Genomic DNA, 26802 nt, shown 5'->3' on the forward strand with positions numbered 1-26802 from the left:
TATTCTGTGATTGAAAAAGAACTCCTTGCTATCCGACAAGCTTGTGAGGAGTGGAGACATCTTCTGCAGGGAGCAAGGTATCCTTTTCAGGTCCGCACAGACCATAGAAATCTTAGCGTCTTGCAACAAATCGAATGTAGGAATTCCTGCCATACAAGATGGGCATATTATTTTTCTCAATTTGATTTTGAACCTAACTACCTACCTGGGAAGGAAAATCATTTAGCTGACACCCTTTCTCGAAGCCATGGGGACGAATCAGGAAGTAGTCAGGTCACAAATTCTTATTGCAGGGGAAGACCTTCATAGGCACCATAAACACCTTCTTACAAGATGTTCTTGAAGCACAGAAGAATTCATCTACCACCCTTATTCCTCTCTTGATGCAAAGAGGGAACCTTTTGTTTATGGAAGAAGAGTTGCATCTTCCATCTCAGGAACTCAGCTCCAAGTCCCTTACATGGTGTCATGATATACCTACCGCAGGCCACAAGGGTCAATCAGCCACCCTGGAGTTATTACGCCGACATTTCTGGTGGCCTATGATGGCTAAGGATGCCAAAGAGTGTTTCCTCCTGTCCCACCTGTGCAAGGAACAAGTATAATACGGTAAAACCCTTTGGTCTCCTTCAACAAGAAAGACCTCCTTCAGTACCCTGGCAACACCTATCAATGGATTTGATTGTGGAATTACCAGACTCGGCAGGATACACAGCAATCATGGTGGTCGTCGATTCCTTTAGCAAATTGGCACATTTCACTCCATTGAAGGGCACTCCGTCAGCTTCCGATACAGCCCATGCCTTTCTCAGAGACATTGTGCGTCTACATGGAATACCACTTACCATCGTATCAGACAGAGGTACTCAGTTCACCTCAAAATTCTCGACAACTCTATGCAAACTACAGATCCAAAGGACTCTATCCTCAGGTTTTCATCCTGAGTCCAAAGGACAAACGGAGGGTCTCAACGCCATCCTTGAGCAATGCCCGAGATGTTTTTGTCACCAAACCCAAGATGATTGGCAACAACTCTTACCGGTAGCTGACTTTTCTTATAACAACACTGTACACTCAGCAATTGGAATGAGTCCATTTAAGACGACGACCATCCTCGTCATCTCCCATTTCCCACCATGCAGCCACCTCGTTACCTACCATCGATCAGCTGATACACACACTCGGAGACACACATAAGAAGGTTCAAGAAAACCTGTCGGTCAGCCTCCAGAAGTACAAAAGATGAGCCAACAAGGGCCGAAGACCCAATACTAAATGGACAATAGGTGATAAGGTGTGGTTCTCAACCAAGTATCTTCCGAGATGGGTCCATCCTGGAAAGTTCACCCCAAGATACATTGGTCCTTTTTCTATTGAGAAGTGTGTAAAGCCTGTAGCCTTTAGGCTTTCTTTGCCGTATTTCTTACATAGAATCCATCCTGTATTTCACACATCTCTTCTCACGGAATATAAATTAGACCCATATAAAAGGCACATTAGGAAGAAGACACCTACTCGCGATGTTACCCTGGAATATGAAGTCTCCCGAATATTGGACTCCAGATACACACATGGAAGGGTCCGATATCTCATACTCTGGAAAGGGTATCCCTGGACCGAAAGATCATGGGAACCAGAAAGGAACGTGAAGGAACCCAGGCTCCTACGTCAGTTTCATCAAAACCATCCGGGCAAACCAGGAAGGGTGTCCATAAGAAGGGTTCATACCGTCATGATCCACAGACCTTGGAAATGGAAGAAGGGCTAACTTAGTGGAATCGAATGCAGCGTTCTAGTCGTTCACGTTGCGTCGCGTACTTAAACGCGTCACACCGAAGCGACGATGCGTTGCAACCCTCCTTCCTCAGGTTTACACGCTGTGTTCTCCGTCCACGTTTCTAGTGGCTCTGCTACCCCTTGTTTTTCCTGTTGCTTTCCTGCTTTCCTCGCTTTGCTTGCTCCGTTTCACCCACCTTCCTCCCTTGCGGCTCGTTCTGACTTTGTCAGCTTCCATTCTTTCGCTCTTCTGCTCCGCGTTCTCTCGGAGCGTTCTTCCGCTCAATGTCCTCTCGTAGTCTGTAGCCTTCCCTCTTGCTCTGTGCTCCTACTACAGGTTTATTGCCCTCAGCTGTTCTCTCGCCTGCCTGGCTGACCCGAACTATTCACCAGTGCCTTCTGGGAATTGTAGTCCATACCTTCCTACGGCGGGGTTACTCCACAAGAAGAATTATCATCAGTGCCTTCTGGGAGTATTGGATCCTTCCTTTTCGTCCTACGAAGTCTCCTGCACTCAAGATCTGCAGCCGTATACCATCCCAGGGTTTTTCAGCCTTGCTTTTCCCTGGTCGTGGGGCGGTCCCCCAGGCGGTCCCGCTGCCGAGCAGGCTGCTAGTAGGCAGGGTGCCCTCTGACGGGGCTCTTCCTAAAACTCCCCAAAAAAGCTGGATCAAGCTTGGAGAGCCAGAAGGGAGATATCCTCTGAAGAATCATCCGATGAAGCACTGACAGGTGAGGAGGAAGTGGAGACTGGGTCAGAGGATTTGTTATTGGTTTGTTCATCACGCAATCTTGAGACAATGATAGCAGGATGTCCAATTTGATGCCCCACTACCCAGATCCTAGAAGCCTGTAGTACCGGTGTCATTTTCTTCAAAAAGATAGCTCCCGGGTTTGTTAAATAGCCCAACAGACCTAGGTGTAGAAAACACAAGCTTTGTTCTCCTTCATGTTTTTCACAGTCTATATCAGGCTCTCTGATTACCCGTTTCGGTGCTCTGGATTACATGCTTTTCCAGCTGGCATAAACCTGTGTCCTAGACCCTCTCCTGTGATGGCTCCAATGGTCTAGTCTTGTCCTCTTCTGCCATTGGCCTCAAAAGTGGCTCTGCTGGTGGGGACCATTGCGTTACCATTCTCTATTTCATGTATCTCTGTTCTGCCTTCTGCTCCGGAAATGCCATCTCATCGTTCTAATCAACAGCCACACCCAGTAGTTCTGTGGGTGACTGGCAGTATAATTCAGGCCCAATTAGGTCTTCCCGTTTGCAGGATTGTTGATGTTAAGTGGGCTGAGGCTGGAAGGGAAGGGCCTGATATCTTAAAGTATCATTTCTTAATACTGTTGTCGCCTGGCTGTGCATTAGCTCCTTGACTGCTCTCCCTGCAATCTCTGACCTCAGGGTGTAATGGAGTGGTTTGTGAAGAGGTCCTGCTATGGTCTTCACTCTATTACTCAAGAAGAGATGTCTGCAAGTTCTGACAAACCGTGGTCCCTGCGAGGAAACTCGGAATATACTATTTGAAGTTCCAGGTTGTGATTGGAAATCTTGCACATGTGCCAAGTTAGTGCTTCCGTTTTGGCCATGGATCCATCCTCCACCCCCCTTCTCTGCGACTACTTCCTCCCTGGGAGTGATTCAAAAAGGTTTGCCTATATACCTCCATCATGGACTGTGTAGTGCCTTGTGGGGGAATGACCTCCAAGATCCCCTCTTATGGTGTCTCAACTACTACCGCCAATTGTCAAATTATGGAGTGGGTGGAACCCCCTGACGATCGTAACATTCATAAACAGAAATGCATCTGACCAGATCATAGGAAAAAAATGCACTGCGACAATTAGATGCTATACCTGTAGAACTTGTAACCAACCTTTTCATCTCTTTAATGCAGACTTTAAGAGCAGGCTCTGGCATACTGGACGCCTTAATTTTCTTCTCAAGCATCACCATGTCATCAACATCATCCTCATCCTCATCCTCTTCAGTGTCAAGAGAAAACGGTTTTCCAGGAATCTGATTCCCTCTCCGGAATGGACGAATACCTACAGTCTACAAAGCAGAGAAGCAAGGACTCTTAGTGATGACTTTATTGGGCATAAGTAAAAAAAATCATGAATCTGACAGATAGCTTTCAGTCAGGCCCCCAACATGTTTGGCACCAGCCTTTGCCATGGCCTGATAATAAAGGAGAGAAGATCTATTGCTGTTTTGGTAGGCATTTAAAGGCCTGATAAAACAAAAGAGGTTTACAATGAAAACAATGATTCTTTTTTAGGAAATATACTTTATTAGACATTTGCATTCAATCCATTTAAGGGGATAAAAATGTAACAATTAGCAAAATATATTTTTTTAAAGAATATGGTTCACTCGGGCTCAGCTTGAGTTATGTCACGCTCTGCAGTTTTCACAATTCTCAGAGGATAACGTCCTCATTCCTCCCTCTCACTCCACTTAATCCGTCTATATTGTTTTTTTAACTCTTTTGCCATAGTCCCTTAGCCCGGCAGCAACAAGACAACATATTCAAGAATATATGTATGTTAGAGGCCCTGCTAAACAAAGCACATGTCTCATCAGCCCCCAGCTATAGAAAAGCCTCCCATGCGCGACCCCAGAATGACCCTTCAAAAAGTTCTCTTCAGCATCATGGTCTGGAGTAAACATTTAAGACAAAGACGATTCATGTTTTTGTTCCTAGTTAATTAATCCAGATTAGAATTTTAAGAACTTTTACTGCCCATTGCTATTACTTATACTCTAATTAGCGTACATTTTGTGTCTTGTCTGAGAATCCCTCTTCTTATTGCTTATTCCTTTTCTTGTTTGGAATCCGTTGCAGAGTCAATTTCTTGCCTACACCAATAAGATACAACATCTTACTAATATCTATTCAGATATATTAGAGTATTGCTTACACTACAAAGCATCATGAATCATTACTAAATGGAATGTCTTACTTTTGTGTTTGGACTTAATGGGTCCTTCATTTTAATAAGTTTGCACAATCACACAATCATGTTTATCGGTTGCATCTGGTTTTGCAGATCCATTTGCAAATGAGATACTGGTAAAAAAAATAACTAGAGTACCGCATCCCGCGAATGACAATGGTGGGCAGTGCGAAACTGGGTGGCCTTGGTGTGCCGGGCCTTCGCAAATACCAATCCGCAGCTCAGCTGGCCCACCTTCAGGCATGGGGAATCGCAGAGGGGCGCCCAAAGTGGGTAGGAATTGAACAATCCCGCCTCCCACTCCCCTGCCGCTTCTTACCGTTCATCCCGCCCGCCCTATGCCGGGCTTGGCCAGATCTGCTGTCCTCTGCCAAACAGGTCTTACTGGGGATCCCAATCCCAGACTTTTACCCCAGAACAGGCCGGAGGGCAGCATTAATAACTCAACTGCTGCTAGCAGCCAAAATCACGATAGCACGCACCTGGAAAACCGAGGAGGGGCCCCTGACGACCCTGTGGTGGATTAAAATCTGGGACATTCTTATGGCTGAAAAGGTCACGGCAGCCAGGGCGGGCTTACTCCACCGCTTTATGAACATCTGGACTCCGCTACTTGACTATGATCAGAGCTATTTGGCCCTGACCCACAAGCCACGCCTGATCGCGAGAGCCCTCCACTCACCCGGCCAGGGCGCAGAGGTACGCTCGCCTCAACAGGACTGAGGGATACGACCCAGCGGGGGACATGGACAAGGGGGTGGGACCAGGGGAGGGTTGGCCTAGGGTGCAATTTCAAGGGGTTTGAATCAAAGTCAAGATATGTCAATGTATATGTTCTCTGTTGTGCTGAGTTATAAATAAACAAGTAAAAAAATAATAATAATAACTAGAGTATATTGTGATGGCTATACACTAACCCTTAATGTTCTTTAACTAGCATACGCTTGCCATTAGGAGCTCTACAATTACAAACTCTACCTTATAGTTTTATTTTATTTATTTATTACATTTGTTACTCGGCCAGACCCTAGGGTATCACGGCAAAAAATACAGGAGAGTTCACTCATTATTATACAATGTTGCAATTACAAAAACAAATAATAATCTTTTTTTATTTTTTTTATTTTTTTTTATACATAGGTTACAAGAGATCATGCATGTAGTCATATACCAGATTCCATTTGGTCAGTTAGCCCTTCCCATTCTGTTTCAGCACTATTTGCATTATTGAGGCTGCCTAAGCAGTGTAGTTGGTCATGGGAGGGTAGGGCTTGAGCGGTTAATATTTATTGAATAACCAGGTTTTCAATGCTTTTTTGAATTTTCGTAAGGAGTCCTCGTTTTTGATACTCAGAGGTAGAGTGTTCCAGTGCGAAGGGGCTAGAACTTTGAAACTGCTTCCTCCTGCTCTGCTGTATTTGTATTGAGGAACTTCTAAGAGGGCCAGATTATTAGATCTCAGCGACCTGCATGACATTTTTTTTTAATGGAATTGTTGAGGTAGCATATGTGCATAAGGTATATTTTTAAGTTGACCTTATTGCAAATATATGGCTTATCGCTGAACGGCTGGTTTGGAAGTTGCGATCCAAACTCTCAAGATTCCTGATTAAAGAGAGTAAACGGTGGGAACCCATTAAGTCCAAATACAAAAGTAAGCCGTTCAATTTACTAATAAATAATTATGCTTTGTAGCCTAAGCAATACTCTAATATATCTGAAGAGATATAGAGATATTAGTAAGATGTTGAAGGCAAGAAATGTACCCTGCACCGAATTCCAAAAACGAAAAGCAATAAGCAAAAAGAAGAGTGATTCTGCAAAATCTACTCCAATTAGGATATGAATAATAGCAATGGACATTAAATGTTCTTCAAATAATTATATAGAAACAAAAACATGAATCATCTTTCTCTTAAATATTCACAGTGGACCATGATGCTAATGAGAACTTCTGGAAAATTCAATCGGGAAGATATAAAAAATATTATCGCTGTTGAACTATAAAATGACAAATTGTAGGAACCTGAGCCACTAAGTAACAATTCCCTGATGAATGTCCAATAATAAAATAATAATAGAGAAGTACACAAACATGTTACTTGAGCAGTTCAAGAAGTTGAACGTTACTTACCCGTGGTAACGTTCGTTTGACTGGATGTTCCTTCCACGTATTCCTCATCTTACGATATCTCCATATCCAGCACCAATGCCTGTCGACTTGATGTCTCTCGAGGGGCTCCGTCTCAGTGTCAACGTCATCAGTGGTATAGAGTATGCACAGCGACCGTTGGCTTCAGTTCTGATTTTACGTGTATTGATTTATCCTACGCCCGACCGTTACTCACCCTGAAGGAGTGTAAACTGCAATAACAAGGGAATTCTAATGCAGGGCTGGGAGGGGCAATGAGGACTACGTGGGAGGAGCATCCAGTCAAAGAATGTTATCACGGGTAAGTAACTTGATCTTCGAATGGATTGTGTTCTCCCACGTATTCCTCATTTTATGATAGACTCCCAGAGCAGTGTTTGTCTGGGCTGTGCGTACAGAATGTAACACTGCCTTCCCAAAAACACCTTTCCGGCCTGAGGAAGAGTCCATAATGCTTGGTGAATGTGTGGCCCATGTTGCTGCCGCACAAATATCCTGAATTTGGACTTCCCTCTGTAAGGCAGCGGAAGTAGCCATGCCCCTGGTCGAATGTGCTCCGAGACCCTCAGGAGGATCTTTCCCAGCTAATCTGTAGCATTCAGAGATTCCTAGGATGATCCACCAAGATAAGATTTGTTTTGAGACCGCCATACCCAATTTATGGCATGTGTGCCCAAGAAAATGTTGATAATCTTGTCTTAATTTAGACAACCTGGAAGCTAAGTGCACGTTTTGGGTCGAGCCTATGTAGCCTCTCCTCATCTTTTCCAGGATGAGGAGGAGGATAAAAAGGAGGTACAATGATTTTTTGAGTTAAATGAAACTCGGACACAATTTGTGGTAGAAAAGTAGGTTTAACCTGGAGGACCACTCTATCCTTAAAGAAGACTGTGTAAGAAGGCTTGAAGTTCACTCACCCTACGTCCTGATGTAGGAGCCACTAAAGGATGGTCTTTAAAGTAAACAATCTTAAAGGACAGGAGTGAATACGCTCGAATAGAGCACAAATTAGGAATTTCTGAACTAGGTTGAGATACCAAACCGGGACTTGAAATCTTTTCAAGAATTGTATAACCAGTGGAATCTTTAAGAATGATACCTCTTGAGGGGCGTGGCTTGGAGCCATGGCGGTCGGAACGGCTCTGTAAGAGCTCCCGGCTGGTGCCACGCTACCATCCACAATGCCCGGTGAATCCTGAGTCTGCTACCTTAAAAAATCATTGCTGCGATGCGCGGAAGCAGGGAATCCTTTAGTTGCTCTCCGATCCAGCTACGGCGCTGCATTCGGTTGATTTCTTGGGTCCGAGGCGACGGGGAGCCCGCCACGGAGCAGATTCAAAATGGCAGACCCCACTGCAGCTGAGGCTTGCCGTCAATGGAGACTCAAGCTCAGCCCACGGCTAACCCGGGTCACGGACTCGGACTGGGGCCCGTCTGCCCGCCCGTGAGCGGGCCGCCAGCTTTCCTGGGGTCTACTGGGTGTGGGGCGCCTTGATCGGCCCGAGCACCGCGTCTCTTCCAGAGCTCCGACGCAGTGCCTTGCGGGGGAGCGGAGCCCGCTCGCCAAGCGCACGCCCACTGAACAGCACGGAGCGCCTCCAGGCTCCGGACCAAGGATAGCAGCTGGCTGGGGTCCAGCAGTGGTGCCTTCTCCTACCAGTTCTCAGCTGTCCTTCGCTGCCTCCGACCCAGGCACTGCGCCGGGAGGAAGGAGAGAGCTTCATCTGACCCCGGCTACGCCGCTGCCGGCCTGCGCGGAGTGCTCGCCCTGCCCACTCGGAGTCTCGCCTGCGCGGTTTTGGGGCTGGTCCCATCCCTGATTCCTCAACCCTGAGCTGCCTCCAACAACGCCGGCCGCAGACTGAGCCTGGAGCGGCCTCGAGGAAAGCAGTCATCCCCCCGCTGAGGTGCAGGAGCACTGCGGCTCTCCTGATCCACCCGCTACGGATTCGGTCCCGTGGCGGCATCGTCATCCTCACAGCTTCCAAGGAATCTCCCCACCGTCTGGGTTCACTGGCGTTTGGGAGCGCCGGTCCGGACCCTGGGTGGGGGCTAACCGCTGGGGAGCCCGATCTCTCCCCCCGAGCTGCACGCCTGCCAGAGGGCCGGCCACTTTGTGAAGTGGTGGTTTCCCGTGGCCCCTGCTACCCTGCCGGGGACTCTCAGGCCTCTCACAAACTCTCCTACTGGCGGTGGCGGGCACCCAGTGGGGGCCCTCTGGATCTAGCCGCAACTCCCGCGACAGCTCCCCGGGCTTAAGACCCACGTCCGTCCCTCTGATTGCCTCTACACTTCTCATCTCATCTCATCGTTCTGAATTAAAGCCTAACGGAAGCAGGAAAGCCACTGGGTAAAGCTGAGGAGCCCCCTCCGAGCCCCGGGGGCCCCGACACTCCTCTCCACGTCCTGGGCAGCCCAGCACTCCGGCAGCTCCTAGCCTCACCACTCAGCTCCTAGCCTCACTACTCCTGCGCCGGAAATCTACCACAGTGACTTGCAATCGCCCTAGTCAATATAACCCTCTCTGGGGCGCGCAGCCCTCATCACCAGCTCCACCCAAGGCTAATTCAAGGTAAGGCGGCACCTGCCGCACCTCACCCTGTGGGTCCACACTCAAGGGCTTCAAGAACTGGGGCAAACCCCCTCCGCCCTCCCGGCTCCGCCGCTTCACCAGCAGGGCCCGGTTCTGCAGCTCTGGGAGCGCTCGCCAAGTTCTGACCAATCCCTGGACGCTCTGCAGCTCTACACGACTTGGTAGGGGTCAGGGGATTGGGGGCTGCCTCCGAGAAATTCCCCATCTGAGTGAGACTCTAGGGTGCGTTCCATACCCCCCCAGACTATCCGCCACTCCCGCCTGAGGCATAAGGTGGAGTGAAAGGTCCGGCATCAACAGATTCTTGCCGGGGTTCAGCCCCACTTTCTCCTCTCTAGGCACGAGGGCTCCGGCACTGCTATTTCCAAAGTCAGCAAACCATCAAAGCAAACGGACATCTCCACGCTGCTGAACATGCCGGCAGGAGGGGAGAAAAACAAGAAAAGTGATCGCAACGAGGGGGGAATGGGAAACCCCCAGCCCGAGAGTCAAGCTTCCATGGCTTCCCAGTCGGTCACAAAAGCTGGTCTGCACAAACTCTTATTGGCCCTTACCAAAGAATTCCAAAAGGGGACAGAAGAAGTAAAAACCCAAATTGCTAGCCTGAATAAGAGTGGGTGAGATCGAATCAAGAACCGAGGAGATTGAAACAACGCTCTGCGAACAGAACTTTGAGATCGGAGAAGGGGATGATCGAATTAGGGCCCTGGAGTGCAGATGTGAAGCACTTGAAGCCAGGCAGGAAGATGGCGAAAACTGCTCTAGGCGGAATAATATTAGGATTCGAGGCATTCCACTAGCAATCCCGGAGAGAGACCTTCCATCCTATGTGGCGGACCTCCTCCGTCACGTCATCACCCTTCCAGATGATGCCCCCCTGGAGCTTGACAGGGTGCACAGGACCAGACCCAGACAAAATCCCAATGGCTCAGCGGATGTTCTGGTTAGGGTCCATTTTTTCAAGCTCAAGGAGGAGATAATGCAAGAAGCCAGAGCTATGGGTCAGATCCACTTCCGGGACTCAGAAATATCCCTGTACCCAGTCTTGGCAGCAGCGACTTTAGCAAAACGGCGAGCTCTCAGACCATTGGCTGAATGGCTGCGCGAACGCAAGATCACCTACCGATGGTCCTTCCCTTCAGGTATCGCCTTCACTTGGGAAGGGAAAACCCGGCAAATCCCGTCCATGCATGAAGCAGAAATATTCATGAACCCGGAGGCGGAGGCGTAAGCCCCTGGGAACTCTGTTCGCTCGCCGGAGGGAACCAACAGAGAATCTCTTTGCTCGTGGTCTGGAATGGGGGGTCATCGCAGGATGCGCGGCCCGTCCTCCAAAGGGAAAAATAGCAACAACCGCTGAGGCCGCCCCCCCCTTCAGTCCACTGTGGCCTCCACTTCGGCGGCAGGTACTCCCTGAAATCTGGGGGCCAATCAGGCCTGAGCCCTTGGCCGTATCGACGGTCCACAATCTAGCCTGCTCTGCTGGCTCTCTTTTCACCGTCTACGCACGAGGCTCTAGGGTCTCGCATCTAGCTGGTAGTCACGGCCCAGCCGACAGCCCCGTTGGTGGAAGGCTGGTCTGGACACCGATACCTGTTCACTTGTTTCTTGTTTCAGGTTTTTGTTCCAGTTCATGTTGTTGGTTTATCTTGGTCAGAGGGAACGAAGGGGCTGGAACTAGGGAGCGGGCTGGAGGCGAGGGGGAACTGAGGGTAAAATCACAAGCTGACAGAGTGCTCAACTCTCTGTCCGGAATCACCACGGCATTAGCCGAGTGGCCCACCGGAGTGGGGGGACTTCAAGCTTCACAGTCCGAAACATGAAGGGTAAATCAGCTACCAAACCAACCCACCAATGTCTCTGTCGAATAGGGAGCTCTCGATCCTGACCTGGAACGTCCAGGGTTTGAACTCCCCCCCCCGGAAAAGGAAGTCCGTGGAACACAGGTTCGCCCAACTGGCTCCCGACATTATTTGCTTACAGGAGACTCATCTCCTCAGGATTGACGAACGCCGCATTTCCTTTCAACGCTACACAAAAAGGTATTTCGCCTCTGCTGACCTCGAGAAAAGAGGGGTTGCCATTTTGCTGGGCCGAGACTTACCCTTAACTAACATAACCACCAAGAGCGACCCGGAGGGTCGGTATCTCCTGCTAAAAGGCCTCTTAGTAGAGCTTCCCATCACCATCGCTGCAATATACTGCCCAAATACAGCGCACAGCATATTCCTCCGAAACCTTCTACCCATTCTTGCCGCCTTCACTGAAGGTCGCTTACTCCTAGGGGGTGATTTCAACTTGACTCCAGACCCAAACCTGGACAAAACGCTCCCCCCATCTTCGGAGTACTTCAGCAAGGCCCTTGCCATGGCAGAATTCCTGAGGGAAACCGACACTATAGATGTGTGGAGATTGGCCAACATGGGAACAAGGGACTATACTTTCTTCTCTCATGTTCATCTGGGGCACTCAAGAATCAACCTCCTGTTACTCTCCAGCGCTCTTATTCCCTGTGTTGATTCCATCCATCCAAATTGGGCACAGAGCCCTCTCGGATCATGCTCCAGTCACAATGAACCTGAGGGCATCGAGCTTCCCCGAGCCGCCTCAGAGGCAATGGAAACTTCAAGACCAGATCTTAACGGATATCGCAATCAGTACAGAAATGGCAGAAGCCCTCAAGAACTACTCCAGGGAAAACACCACCAAAGACACATCACTGGCCACGATCTGGGATGCTATGAAGCCCGTCATCAGGGGCACGGCAAACGACTGCACAGCTCGACTCAGACGGCTACGCAAGCTGCAAAGAGACGCACTCGAGGCGGAAGTAAAAGAGGCGGAATGCATCCTTAAAAGAGGCCAGAACAGGAAGGCTAGTCGCTTGCTCCAAAGGGCGAAGCGTTCCCTAGAAATGCATCTAGCTGACAAAGCGGCCAGAGCACTAACATACACCAAACAGTTTTATTATGTGCACAGTAACAAAGCAAATCAGCTCCTGGTCCACAAGCTAAAAAAGCTACAATCACGAAATTCCATCCATAGCCTCTTGGATGCGCAAGGGACTCTCCGCTACTCCATCACTGAGAAAATGGAAATCATGACAGCTCATTACAGGGATATCATGTCGGGTACTCCCACGGCCGCATCAGCACAAGTCAAATATCTCGCAGGAGGACAGCCGGCCGCTCCACACCCTCAACTCACGGCCCTAGAGGTCCCTATTTCGGCAGAAGAAGTGAGCAAGGTCATAGCTAAAATGAAAAACTCAACTCCTGGCCCGGATGGGCTCGTAGCACAATTCTATAAAAAATGGTCATATATCCTCTCACCCCACCTGGCAACCCTCTTCAACTCATTCCTATCATCAGGAAAGAATTCCCCTTAAATGGAAGAACCACTAACCGTGCTGCTATTGAAACCTGGAAGGGACCAGAGCCATTGCGCCTCCTACAGACCTATCACCCTCCTGAACTACGACGTAAAAACTTTCACCAAAACCCTCGCGAACAGGCTGGCTCCCCTGCTTCTGACCATCATCCATCCGGATCAGACTGGATTCATACCTGGCCGCAGCACCCATGATAATATAAGGAGAACTATAAATGTCATTGATTCAGCCAACAGGAAGGGGCGGGCACTGATGGTATTATCCCTCGACGCGCATAAAGCCTTTGACATGCTCGATTGGGGCTACATCCAAAAATCACTCCTGCACTTCGGCTTTGGCCCAAATTTCATAAAATGGACATTAGCGAACTACCAACATCCTTCCACCAGACTTAGGATCAATGGGTCCAGGTCCGAAATAATCAAAATCTCAAGAGGCACCAGGCAGGGTTGCCCCCTGTCCCCCCTGGTATTTGCCCTCTCCATGGAGCCATTCGTGAACAGGGTACGTCAAAATGCAGGGATCTAAGGCCTGACAATCAAGGCCCAAACATATAAAGCCGCCCTGTACGCCGACGATGTCCTCCTTACACTGATCAAGCCAAGGGAATCCATGAAGGCCCTATGGGGAGAACTGCTCGAATTTGGGGAAGCCCCGGGATTTAAGGTTAACCTTTCCAAATCAACAGCACTAAGCATTAACCTGCCTGGTCCTCTAATGTCAGATCTGGAAAAAGAATACCACATACCATGGGCAAAAAAGTATCTCCCATATCTAGGGGTCCAGCTTCCAGGAGCCCTCAGCAGACTATACAAAGCCAACTTCCCGGCGCTCCTTAAAGAATTCAAGAATTACCTTATACGCTGGCAAAAGCAGGAGATTTCCTGGTTCGGGAGAATCACGGCCCTGAAGATGAACCTCATTCCTAGACTACTTTACCAGTGCGCAGCCATACCTACCACAATTCCGAAACAGGCGATCCAGAAGCTGCAAAAGAACATTATGAGTTATATCTGGGAAGGAAAACAGACGCGAATCCCACCGAAACCCATGCTCTGAGAACGGGCGCTGGGTGGACTGGGAGCGCCCGAGGTGGCCAGATATATCCTGGCCGCTCAGCTCTCATTTGCGTTCGCTTGGCTTCCCTCCACCCCAAAGCTCCGCTGGCTGGAGCTGGAAGAGGCCTGGAGCCCAATTCCAATAAACTCTCTACCACACCTGAAGCAACCTAGCTCAGGCGGGGACGTGGGACCCCTGGCAGCAACCGAAAATACGGTGATGAGCTGGAGGACGGCGGCGTGCCTGTGGAATCTCTGCAGCACAACAGGTCCACTCACCCCGATCTGGAGGAATCCAGAATTCACCCTGGGCTATAACCCCAAGAACTTCACGAGGTGGAAAAATGGAGGGCTGGAGAGGGTGCAAGATTTCTACGAGGAGGGAAAGCCCCTTGACTTTGAGGCCTGCAAGGCGAAATTGAACATGCCGGAGAGCGAAAGATTCAGATATACCCAGCTCCGACATTGGCTCTCGAGTAGGGATATGAAGCACCTAGGAAGTAGAGACCTCACTGCCCTGGAACTCACCCTCACAGGATCCCCACCAAAGGGCAGAATGTCTACCCTCTACAGGCTCTTGACAGAACTGACTCATCCCGCAAAGAGCCGTACATGCTGAAATGGGAGAAAGACATTGGGGGGCCCACCGAACTGGAGGAGTGGAACCACATCTGGGCGAGGGCAAACAGAAGCTCGAAATGTGCTTCCAACAAGAGGAGGGCATTTAAGGTATGTTTCAGGTGGTATCGGACCCCATAGACACTTAACAAATGTAACCCGACAATTCCTCTGGTGTGCTGGAGAGGATGTCCAGATAAAGGCACACTCTACCATTTGTTTTGGACATGTCCCAAAGCCACCCAATTCTGGAGATCCGTGCTGGATCACATCAACAGGATCACAGGACTCACTATCCCATGGGATCCGGGCATTGTTTTACTGGGTGCAAGCGGGGAGGGCCAATTCCCCCTTTCAGGGCACAGAGCAGAGCTATGCTCTTACCTGCTGACGGCCGCTAAGATTTCTGCAGCTAGGCTGTGGAAAAACCCAGAGGGCCCGGCAGTACAAATGTGGTGGACGAAATGCTAGGATATAATTGCAGCGGAAAAAATAACAGCCCTACGCTTCGGGAACAGAGACAAATTCCTCCAAACATGGGCCCCCTTCCTGGACTACGCCCAAAAATACCCAGGCTTGGCCCGACAACCTCCCTCCTTACGATGGATGGACAAAACTGAGTAGAAGCAAAGGGGACAGCTCATAGCAGAGGATCCAACCAGGGTAGCTGCTCGCCTGCTCGTAAACCCAGGAACGAAACATTGAAGGCCGGGTAGGATGGTGATCCCCGCTTTCTGCCCATTGCCCCGATCCCAAAGCATGCACAATTCCCCTTGTCCGCCCTCATTTAACTAATACTGACTATCATGGCGCCACTGCCCCCTTGGTTCCCCCCACGAACATCTCTCTGACCTGTTGTTGTTGTTTATGCTCTTTTTGTTTATTTCATGCACCTCTAAGCACGACTGCGCTGCCTGTAGCGCTCTTCAAGTACCTGCCACACTTTGATATAATGTATGTATAAAATCAATAAAAATATATTTTAAAAAAAAAAGAATGATACCTCTTCAGAGGAGCGCTTAGTAATAGATAGCCCTGCCAGATACCCTTTAATTTCGCCAACCTGGAGCCCAGATTAGTTAGGTGTAACAAGAATGATAACACAATAGGTGTACTGCATGTAAAAGGGTCCACATTCTTGTGCCTGCACCAGCTGCAGAATTTGTTCCAACGGCAGCAATGTAAGGATTTCGTTGCTGTCCTTCTGGCCAAAAGCAAAATCTCCATTACGTCGTCCGGGAGGTCCCAAACCTTATATCTCAACCTCTCAGAAACCATGCGTGTCTTGAGGGGCGCAGTTGCGCAGCTGCAAGATGGCCGCTGACTGAGGCAGCTTGTATCTTCAACTTCAACATCATGAAACATCCTTGCTATTATGGCTTCCTGCGTGTTGTAACTAACACTATCAGACTTGGAAGGACAAGCTCAGCTGCCTCGACCCTCTTTTGGGCTCCCTTGGATGAAGTTGCGAGGAGTTTGAGCCCTGCTGCCATTGTCTGGACTCAAGGCCCTGCTGCAATATCCCTGTTTCAACTGGAGGGAGTGGGAGTGTGCCGTGCATTTTGGCGGCCTCTGCAGGGTTGGCTGACGGCCCACGTCACGGGACGTGAACCAGAGAAAGAAATCTGCAGCACGTGTGTAGTGCGCCCCCAGCTCCTCTGGGAAGCGCAGGCAGTGCCGCCCCTTTCCTGTGTTGCCCGTTTAAGGCCTGCCAGTGCTCTATCATTGAGCGGCCTGCCTCTGCCTCGCTGGCACTTGGGGCGTGAGTGGCCTGCAGCTGCAACCTCCAATTGAGGACCCGGGACTGCCATCGACCCAGCCTTGGGCTCCGCTAGGCTATGCCGTGCTGAAATGAGCGGTCCCTCCAGCTGTGTGGCGGTTCCATTACCAGGGACAAGTCTGCTCCCTTCAGATTTGGGCCGGCTCAGGAGACATGGACATCCAATAAATGGAGGCGCCACGGCGTGGGGGGTTGGTTGCCAATCAGCAAACACATAGGTGGCCAGTGGTTCATAAGAGATGGCTGTGGGGGCACACAGAGCACAGGGTCTAGTCCTTACATGGGACTGCTGTCAGCAGATTCCACCGCGGTCTTCTGTGGAGAGGTCTTTGCCGCGCTCCCTGTGCTCCATTTCTTTGCTGTTGGCCACAGCTGCATGATGACACCCATCTCCTGAGCCCCCTTTTTTACTGCAACAGATTCCCGTGTTGATTGTGGTGGCGCTGGGATAGGCGCAGCACCTCTGCGGCTTGGCTGGCTCCTCATACCTCCTAATACTACCTGACGGGAGACCGCCCCCATCCTCCGGTCCTGCAGCTCCCACAGTCAACCTCTCTCCCCTATTGAATGTCACAGAGCAAGATGTGGAATAACAAAAGGCAAGGGAAGCTGGACCAATTTGCACGCCAGGGCCAATCCTCCCCAACGCCTGCCGTGGCCTCGTCTTCGAGCTCTATTGATGTGGCCACCCTGAATCAAACTTTGTTGGGTCTGAGTTACAGCACGGATAGTCTTGGCTCCAAAACAGATACATTAACTTGTAAGGTCGAACACATCTGCCGTCCAAATAGACAAATGATGTGGCCGCATGACAAAGGCAGAGCAGCGCATCGGAAACAAGGACATAATAACGTCCTTGCAAAAGCACGTGGTTAATTTACAGCAATCAGTGAGACAAGTGGAGGCCAAGAATGACGATCTTAAAGGAAGATCATGCAGAAATAGCATTCACATCGTGGGAGTCCCTGAATCTGCTCATATTGAAAATATGGCATTGTTTGTGGAGAGACTTAATGGAGGTACTCAGGCACCCCCCGGTGTCCAACATGTTCCCAGTAGAGAGGGCTTCCTCGCCCCTAAACCACCTCCTGGAGCGCCAGACAGACCCACTTTTGCAAGGATCTTTAATTATAGGGCCAGAGACATCCTTCTTAGAACTGCAAGGGACAAAGGGTAACTAAGGTTCAGCTCCTCGCTCATCAGACTGTTCCCTGATTACAGCTCGCAGGAACAGAGGAAATCGTTTCAGGAAGTAAAAAATAAGCTCAGCAAGAAAAATCTCTGCTATGCATGCTGTTTCCTGTTAAGCTTTGTGTAATCCATAACGGCAAGACTTGGTTTTTCACTACTCCTGTATCTGCTGACCGCTTGATCTCTGAACTGCCTGACCCTGTGCTAGCCCAGGCGGCTCCTAATACGGACTTTGGCACACTTTTCCCCATTTCATATGCTTGCTGTGTTTATCTAGAGCGGACAGCCATACGTTCTAGCTCTCATTGTTGGATGAAAGGATCCTCGCTGATCTCCACTGTACGTCTAGTCCAGTATACAGATGTATCAGTTCCATGATGGAGCAATGCTGTTTTTTAGTTGCTGTTTTTTTTAGCTGTGCGGCTGCAACTAGCACGCCATCGGCGCGGCCAATGCATCTTGTTTTTTAGGAGTTTAGGTTTCTTTCAAGTGGGAAGTATGCCGGTATGTTGGAATTTCAGGCGTGGGAGGGGTTGGGCAGTTATGGGGAGTGGGGTTATGTTTTAGGTGCTTATGAGATCACTTTTTAATGCTGCAGAAACACTTGGGGAGTGGTATTTCAGTCCTTCAGGTAGGATCTATGGTTGGTGGCACTGTCCACACTGGGATACCCGAACATTGGTCCATTATCCACATGAGAACGATGAGTGATCCCCGCCTTATGTCCTGTAATATCAGAGGGGTTACTAACAGTAAAAAATTCCAAATGGTGGTTAACTATGCTAAATTGCACAAGGTAAATGTCCTGTGTTTACAGGAGACACATCTTCTGGGGGATGGACCGCTCGCAAACGCTAGGGGCTGTGAGGTGTATAGATACGGGTACTCTTTCTCGTTCCATTCAAGTGGGTAGCGATTGATATACATCAGTCCCTGAAATGTTGCCTACATGAACAACTAAGAGATCTGGAGGGATGTTACATCTTGCTTGCAGATAAATGTTTGGGGTAGAAAATTCTGTTTATTAATATATATGCTCCAAATGTTGATTTGCCTGAGTTTTTTCAGAAATGTGCTGCCATGCTATACAGATTCACTACATAGGAGGTTGTGTGGGCTGGGGACTTTAAACTGGCGACATCCCTGGGTCTGGATCAATCCTCCACAACACAAATAACACCTCCTAAGGCGGCCAGAGCCTGGGCTCATATTGCGGACTCAATAGGTTTGGCGGACATATGGAGATACATGCATCCCAATGACAAGGAGCTCTAATTTTACTCTGGCGCGCACGGCAGTGCCTCCAGAATAGACTGTTATGCTGACAGTCCCCTTGGCTGGTTTGACGCTAAACTCTAAATAGAACACTCTCCGATCATTCCCCGGTATTGGTTACTGTTGCTGCCCCCAACGTGACACCATCTCCCTCGATGGCAGTTTCGCCCAGAGGCCCTTGGGGATGCAGTATTCCGAGATGGCATGGAGTATTTTCTGGTCAAGAAAGACTCCGCCCCCTGATTTTAGAACGCTTTGAAAGGCCTTTAAGGTGTTCATAAGGTGCTGTTGTACCTGCAGGGAGGGGGTGCCCTTAAATCCTTGAGATCGACATTGCGTCTTATGGAAGGAGAAATAAAAGAATTGGAACATAAACAGACGCAGGGAGGGGACCCACGGGTGGAGAAGCCACTTGCAAACACGCGACTAGAGTATGCCGAAACCGCGGACCGGGAGGACAGATATCTGGGTAAGCCAGTGCTAACGACAAAATATGCAGAAGGAGGCAGACCCAGTCGTATCCTTGCCTGGGCGATTCGCAAGGATAGGGTTCAGGGTGGGATATTGGAGGCTGCCAACCCGAATGGGCTTCCGACTCGAGATTCTAATGATAAATCAAATCTTTCAGGATTACTACACCTCACTGTACTCATCTCAGGTCTGTCTCTACTGGGGAAATTAAAGCATATCTAAACCGCGTGGCTCTGGGGTGGCTAGACCGCGCTGTAGCGGATTTGATGAACTCGCCCCCATCCACGGAAGAAATATGCAGGGTTACTTGTTATCTCCCGAACGGCAAGGGTCCCAGCCAGGACGGTATCTCTGTGAGATTCTATAAAGAGTATGCAGATATCCAGTTCCATATCTGTGTCGTAAGTATGAATTCCCTTCATCCGCAGGCCTCCTGCCAGATTCCACCAAGATGGCTGTGGTCATGCTTCTCCTTAAACTGGATAAGGACCCAAGCAGCTGCACAACATATAGACCCCTGCCTCTTGTTAACACGGATAGTAAAATTCTGTCAAAACTGTTGGCCGATAGACTCTGCCCCCATACGGGCACGTTGGTGCTCCCGGACCAAGCTTGCTTTTTATCCCGGGCAGATCCACACAAAATAACATGCAACTCCTCTTCTCCTTGATGCATAATGTAAGGGAAGACACTTCCATTGTGGTGGCAGCCTTGGACGCTAAGAAGGACTTTGACTCGGTCAAATGGCCTTTTCTATTCGAAATCTTGCGAAGATCAGGCCTGGGTCTCCAATATATTTAGTGGGTCCGTTTGTTGTATACGGCTCCTCAGGCTATGATCCTAACTAATCAAGTGATTTCAGACAACATTTTTCCCAAGATGGGATGAAACAGGGAGGTCCCTTTTTTTCCAACCTTTTCGCTCTTGAGGTGGAACCCTTAGCATGCGCTGTTAGGGAATTTAGGGAGATTTGTTCACACAATTCGATCATTTCTCTTTATTCAAATGCTCTACTGCTGCACATTAAAGACCCCAAACAGGGGGCGGGGGGGCTTCTCAGGTTTACAGATCAATTGGTCCAAGTCCGAAATACTACCAATAACTCAGACGGTACTCCCGGCAGATGTTGGCAGTGAGTTCCGATGGTGTCGGGAGGGCACAAGCTATCTTGGTATAATGGTTTCTACCCCCCACCCCCAGGCTCTTTGAGGCAAACTACATGAAGTCTCTTGAGCAGCTAGAATGCAAGGTCGTAATCTGGATCCGGCTCCCTCTGTCCCAGGCAGTGCGCCTCCCTTTGGCTAAAATGGTGGTTGTTCCTAGGATGCTGTACATTTTCAACAATGTCCCACTGATCCCTCCTTCATGGTTCTGGAAACGCGCCCGGTCAATGTTAACTAAGCCGGTATGGACATAGAAACAAGCGCACATTGCGCTGGACACTCTGGCGCAGCAATATATGCTGCTTGAGGTCTGGATTATCCTGACCTATGTATATATTTTCTCGCCGCACAGATCCAGTACGCATGGCATCCCTCTACAGAATTCCTGCACACAAACTTGAAAGAGCGGTGGCTTATCCTGACAATCTGAATGGCATGATGTGGGGTTCTCTCAGACGAATCCCCAAAGACAAAATACAGCCCATCGATGTGACCCGAAGGGCATCGGACCACGCTCTTTCTGGAACGGATGTGAAGGGCAGTTACCACGTCGACAATGCCATATATCAGGTTCACAGTGCCCCTCTCACTTTTGAGGGAATCTCCAGATCACAGTTTGAGGAACTGGGTGTCCATTCTCTCTGGGATATAGTTCAGGATGGTGAGTTTATATAGTGGGATGCCCTGAAAAGCCGAGACTCCTGGAACGCTGTCACAAAGCTTCTTTACTTTAGATTAAGGGAGAAGCTTCATGAGCTGTGGGGAGGCTTCCCGCTGTCGCCTGCTTTGTCCCCCTTAGCTCAGTTTGTGGCGAATCCCCCAATATCTATGGCATTGTACAAACTCATTAAATCTCTTCGCCCGGTAGTCCAAGGGAGGTTCATAGCCAGATGGAATAAAGCGTTACACAGCCCGTGGACGGAATCCCAATCGCTGATGATCTGCACAATGACCCGGAAGATATCTCTAAACTCCAGGTTACACCTTATACAATTAAATATTCTGCATCAGACTTATCTCTACCCTGCACAACTGCATAAATATTACCCTGAGAGAACCGCCTCATGTCCACGGTGCGACATAAACCCAGACAATTACCTGCATATGGTGTGGAATTGTGTGCATATACAGGCATTCTGGAGGAGGTGTACAAGATTATGGGTAATATCCTCCCTGGTTGCCCGCAGGATGCTCCTATAGCATGGTTTCTCGCGTTTTTTCAAACACTCAAAAATAAAATGGAAAGGAAACTCTTGACTATGGCTTCATTGGTCGCCTGGGCATTAATATCAAAAAAGTGGAAGAGAACAAAACTTCCCATGGTAAAAGAATGGATTCACATGCTGAAACTCTGAGACACAGGAGTCAGTGTACGCAGCATCTCTCCCGATTGGGATGAGGCCAATTGACTATTGGGGCCCTTTCCGATCCCACATCCTCAGAAACAAGGATCCCTCCATATTGTGATAAGAGTTAGAGTGTACTGTGATGTCGAGGTAACTATCACTTCCAATTAGAGTACCTTTGAAGACTATGGTGTGGTCTCCCAAGGACTGCATATATGTTAGCGTCAATTGTGGCTGCAGCTACCTTAATGTCACTGTCATGTAAAGTTAACGCATTGACTACTCAGTGTTCTGCAAGCAATGTTGCAATAAATGTATCTGTATTTGCATCTGCTGTTGGGGGTTCAAGGGTGGGTTAGAGAGGTGGGATCTGGGGAATAGTGAAACTGTCACTGGGGCAGTTCATGTGTTGCACTGTTATGGTATGTTAAATAATAAAAAAAAGATAAAAAATGAAAAAAAGAAACCATGCGTTTCTTGACCTCTAGATGGGGAACCAGTCCCTCCTCTCTCGGGAGAGAAGGTCCTCTCTTTGTGGCAGACGTATTGGAGAGCAGATGGACATGTCCAGAATGTCCGGGTACCACGTCCTCCTGGCTTAAGCTGGAGCAATTAGGATCATGGATTTCTCAAACTTTCTCAACCTCCTGATGACTTGAGGAATGACAGCGACTGGAGGAAACGCATACAGGAGTGGAAACTCCCAGTCCACCACAAACGCATCTCTTAGAGCTCCTCTTGGGGGAAATTCCCTGGAGCAGTACAGTTCGCACTTCCGGTTGACATTGATCGCCAACAGATCCACTTGAGGGGTTCCCCAACGGGAGAAGATCCCTTGAAGGACTTCCTGAGCTAGTTCCCACTTGTGGGAGACTGTGCTCTGCCTGCTCCGAGCATCTGCCACAGTGTTCTCCTCTCCAACTAGGTGAACTGCTGATAAGGAGACTCCTCCTTGAATTGCCCAGAACCAGAGCTGCATTGCCTCTCACAAGCAACAGTGCTAATGACCCTACACCTCCTCTCTTGTTGAGGTAGTACATGGCCACTGTGTTGTCCGTCATTATCATGACGTTATCAGGACATTTTTCCCCCGTACAGAGGGCAGGAAGGCCTTCAGCGCTAGCCTGATTGCCCTCAGCTCCAAAAAGGTTGATGTGTAGTTTGGACTCCGGTGGAGACCAACGGCCACTGATTGTCAGATTGTTGGCGTGGGCTGCCCACCCCATGAGTGAAAGGTCCGTCACTACAATTATCTCTGGCCATAGTTGCCAAAAAGGTTCTCCCTTCAGAGTGTTTTCTTGGTACGTCCACTACAAAAGGTCTTGTGCTACTCTGCTTGGAGCCTGAAGAAGGTCTGACATTCTGCCTGAGAATTGGGACCACAGAGTCCTGAGAGCCCATTGAGCGATCTCATTCTCAGGCGAGCCTCTGGCACCAGGAAAATGCATGATGCCAAGAGAGCGAGCAACCTCATAAAATCGAAGGCCGGAGGATGCTGGGCACTCTCGAATTTGGTGACCATCTACAGAAAGTATTTTTTTAAAATAATTTTATTTATCATACACAAAGTTACAGTACAGCGAGTCAAACACATATTGATGGATTGCCAATACAGGTATTCAAATTACAGACAATACTTCCATAGTGTTGCTCTATCGTCTTAAATGTTCACATTCTGACGTTCGAGATACTGCCAGAAATCGCCCCAGATGTCACGCGGGCAACTCACTGGTGCCTGTAGGCTGGCGTATGTTTCTACCATATCATTGGCCCAGATAATGTCATGAAGCCAGTTGTCAAAGGTAGGGGCCTCTCTCCATGTCCAACGCATCACGATGGTCCTCTTTGCCAGTACAAGACCAAGGTTAACAAATGTGCGTTTCGAAGGATTCAGCTTCTTCACATATTCCATTAGACACATTGATGGTTCCCATGAAAAAGGCTGGACCACAATCTCATCTAACGCATGACATATTGCATCCCAGTACCCAGACAATGCCTGACATGACCACAGCATATGCAAAATACCAGCTTCCGAAGCGTTGCATCTAGGGCATCTCCCTTCCGGGAAAGGGAACATACTCATTTGACGGGCCGGAGAGAAATATACTCTGTTCAGAGTCTTCAAGTGAATCAGCCTGTATTTAGAATTCAATGATAACTGCTTTGTTAATTTGCATATTTGCAACCAGTGAGTGTCTATGAAGGTGATGCTGAGATCCCTTTCCCATTTGCCCCTTATGACCACTGATTGCACACCCAGAGACATCTGCGCAATTTTATATAGTGCGCAATTTTATATAGCACAGACAGATTTTTTTCCTCGTGTCTAGCGACAGTCAGTAGCTAAGGCAAGGAAGTGATGCAGGCTCTCGTGGCCGAATGAATCCGAACATACTGGAAACTGCAGAGTGGTGTATCACCCAAGTGTGCTTTAAACAGATCCCATGAGAGAAAGGTCCCCCTCATAAAACAAGTCACCCAAGTGTAGTATGCCAGCCTCTTGCAAATGTGTAGCTAGTAAGTTATCACGTGTTGGATTCATAAATGGCATGGCACAGATCAGTATGGCTTGGTTATATAACACTGTATTCTTAGGGCATCTGACTAACTTAGGCCAGGCCTTCTGTGTGGCCTTCACCGGATCCAACTGATGGGTATGGTGACGTGTTTCCCCCATAATTGAATTTATCAGTTGTGCTGGTGCGACCCCCTGCCTTTCCAACCTCATATGTGATGACTGTGGGCCACCATCCACCCAATATATTGCATAATACGCTTGCGCTGCCAGATAATACAATTCAAAATCAGGGGCTGACAGTCCCCCAAGCTCATGTGTCAGTGTAAGTCGTTGCAATTTTACGCATATTCGCCCTTTCCAGATAAATGAAGAACATACTTGAGCTATTTTATCAAAGTAAGATCTACTAGGCCATAGCGGTATATTGCAAAATAAATAGAGAAACTTGGGTAGGATGGTCATCTTTATAAATGCAATTCGTCCCATAAATAGGGAGTTGATTCCACCGCTCCAGCTTGGTACCAATTCTAGTTACCAGAAAGTCATAATTAAGAAATTTGACGAGAGCAGGCGAACGCACAATCTCAATGCCGAGGTAACTTATATTCGAGGATGACCACCGCAGCCCAAAGATGTTACGTGGCTCCTGTGTAGCATCCGTTAACGGAAAGACCTCAGACTTGTTACTGTTTAAGTGCAAGCCACAATATTTCCCAAATTCGCGAACCACAGCTAATATCCTCTGCAAACATTTCCCCGGGTCTCTTATGTACATCATTTTATCATCGGCATATAATGTAATAAGTTCCACCCTCCCGGCAATATTGATCCCGGCGCAGGCATGGTGAGCTCGCATAATGACCACCAGTGGTTCTATCACTAGGGCAAGCAACAGGGGTGACAACGGGCACTCATGCCTGGTGCCAACCTCTAGTTCTAATTCAGGCGACAGCACTCCATTCACATACACTCTGGCATATGGCTGTGTATACAAAATTCACACCCACTTAACAAAATTCGGCCTGAACCAATTTTATTCAGTATCCTGAACAAAAAGGGCCAATATATTGTGTTGGATGCTATTTGAATATCGAGCGAAACGGCGACTCCCTCAACGTCCTGCGGTATCTGTGCAATCACGTTATTCATACGACATATGTTGGACGCTGTCGATCTGCCCAATATGTGGCTTCAATGGGTTTTGTCTAGATCTCCAAATTTTAGCCATAACTTTCGCATCAGTGTTTATTTAAGATAACAGACGGTACAATCTGCAACCGTCTGAAGGCTTACCAGGTTTAAGTAATAAAATAAATATTGCTTCACGCATAGACTCGGGAAGAGTCCCGGCTTCTAAGGTCTAAAACCAGACTGAAAGCAATCGGAGAGAAAGCAGGTCTACAAATTCCTTGTAAAATTCTGCCCCTAGTGAGCCTAGTCTATCCGACCCTGGGGCCTTCCCCCTTGGAAAATCACAAATGGCTTCCTTTATCTAGGTCAGAGTTATAAGCTCTTCCAACGTATTACGCGCCTCTGCGGATAAAAGTTTTATGGGAACATTCGCAAGATATTCATCTATCTCTGACTCTCTGGCCACACTTTTAGGGGAATACAAGTCCCTATAAAAGTCATAAAAGACTGTTCACCTCGCCCACCATGTTGCCCACTGAGCTGTCCAGCCGGATTATGCACGTGACGTTGGAGCTACCCCCTGTCACTGCGAACAGTTTGTGCCAATAACTTCTCAGGTCTGTCCTGTTCCCCATATCGGCGCGTTGCTGCAGGCCTATCGAAGTACCGCAACATCCTATTGGCTATGTCGCGGTATTTGTCTAGGTGTGTCTTTATATCATTTCTAATCTTAGGTGACGGGTCGACAGTGTATCTCTGTTGCAACTGCGCCAATATCTCCTAATTTTTCCTCAATTCCCTTCTGGTGTCTCACAAAACACTCCAAATTCTGTAGACATAGCAATACCTCTAATATACTCTTTGAACGCTTGCCAGAGTGGCATGTGTGCTCACCGACCCCTCATTGATGTCAAAGTAGCTGACTATATGTTGCGTTATGTTTGCCCAGAAAGCCAGGTCTTCTAATGAGATGGGTTTAATACGCCATTGCGTTCTCAGTACAGCGTTCCCAGGAATGTCTAACGAGAGCAATACCGGGGAGTGATCCGACAGGGTTCTAGGTACTATCCAGCACTCAGTCGCCCAATTCAATAAGTTGTGTAATGCTAACTATAAGTCAATGCAGCAGGAGGTCACAACATTATACTTTAGTTCTACAGTTAAGCGTGGAAGGTACAGCAGGACAGGAGAAACTTGAGCAAACGTGAGTTCAATCCGTGGTGGATGTGGTGGATGTGGGAGAGTGGGAAGCCTGGGATGCAGCTTCAGAGTATGTGTCAGCGGATGCCATTTAGGAGCAAAACTTCAGCCAGATGTTCCTAGGCCTAGAGTGTGTTGGTTGTTGGTTAGACCACGCCTCTTCAGTGTCTGAAGCCC

The 26802-nt window shown here is 48.6% G+C and overlaps 1 protein-coding gene across 1 annotated transcript in view; it reads right to left on the reverse strand.

The window, feature by feature from the left end:
- Nucleotides 1-26802, reverse strand: part of LONP2 (lon peptidase 2, peroxisomal) — a 1695025-nt gene that overhangs the window by 1301729 nt on the left and 366494 nt on the right. The window contains exon 5 of the mRNA XM_069607050.1: nt 3652-3830. Coding sequence (XP_069463151.1) covers nt 3652-3830 — 179 coding nt within the window. The remainder of the gene's footprint in view (nt 1-3651; nt 3831-26802) is intronic.

The sequence above is a fragment of the Ambystoma mexicanum genome, chromosome 1p (genome assembly GCF_040938575.1).
Source record: "Ambystoma mexicanum isolate Mex_15411 chromosome 1p, UKY_AmexF1_1, whole genome shotgun sequence".
In the NCBI taxonomy this organism is placed as follows: domain Eukaryota; kingdom Metazoa; phylum Chordata; class Amphibia; order Caudata; family Ambystomatidae; genus Ambystoma; species Ambystoma mexicanum.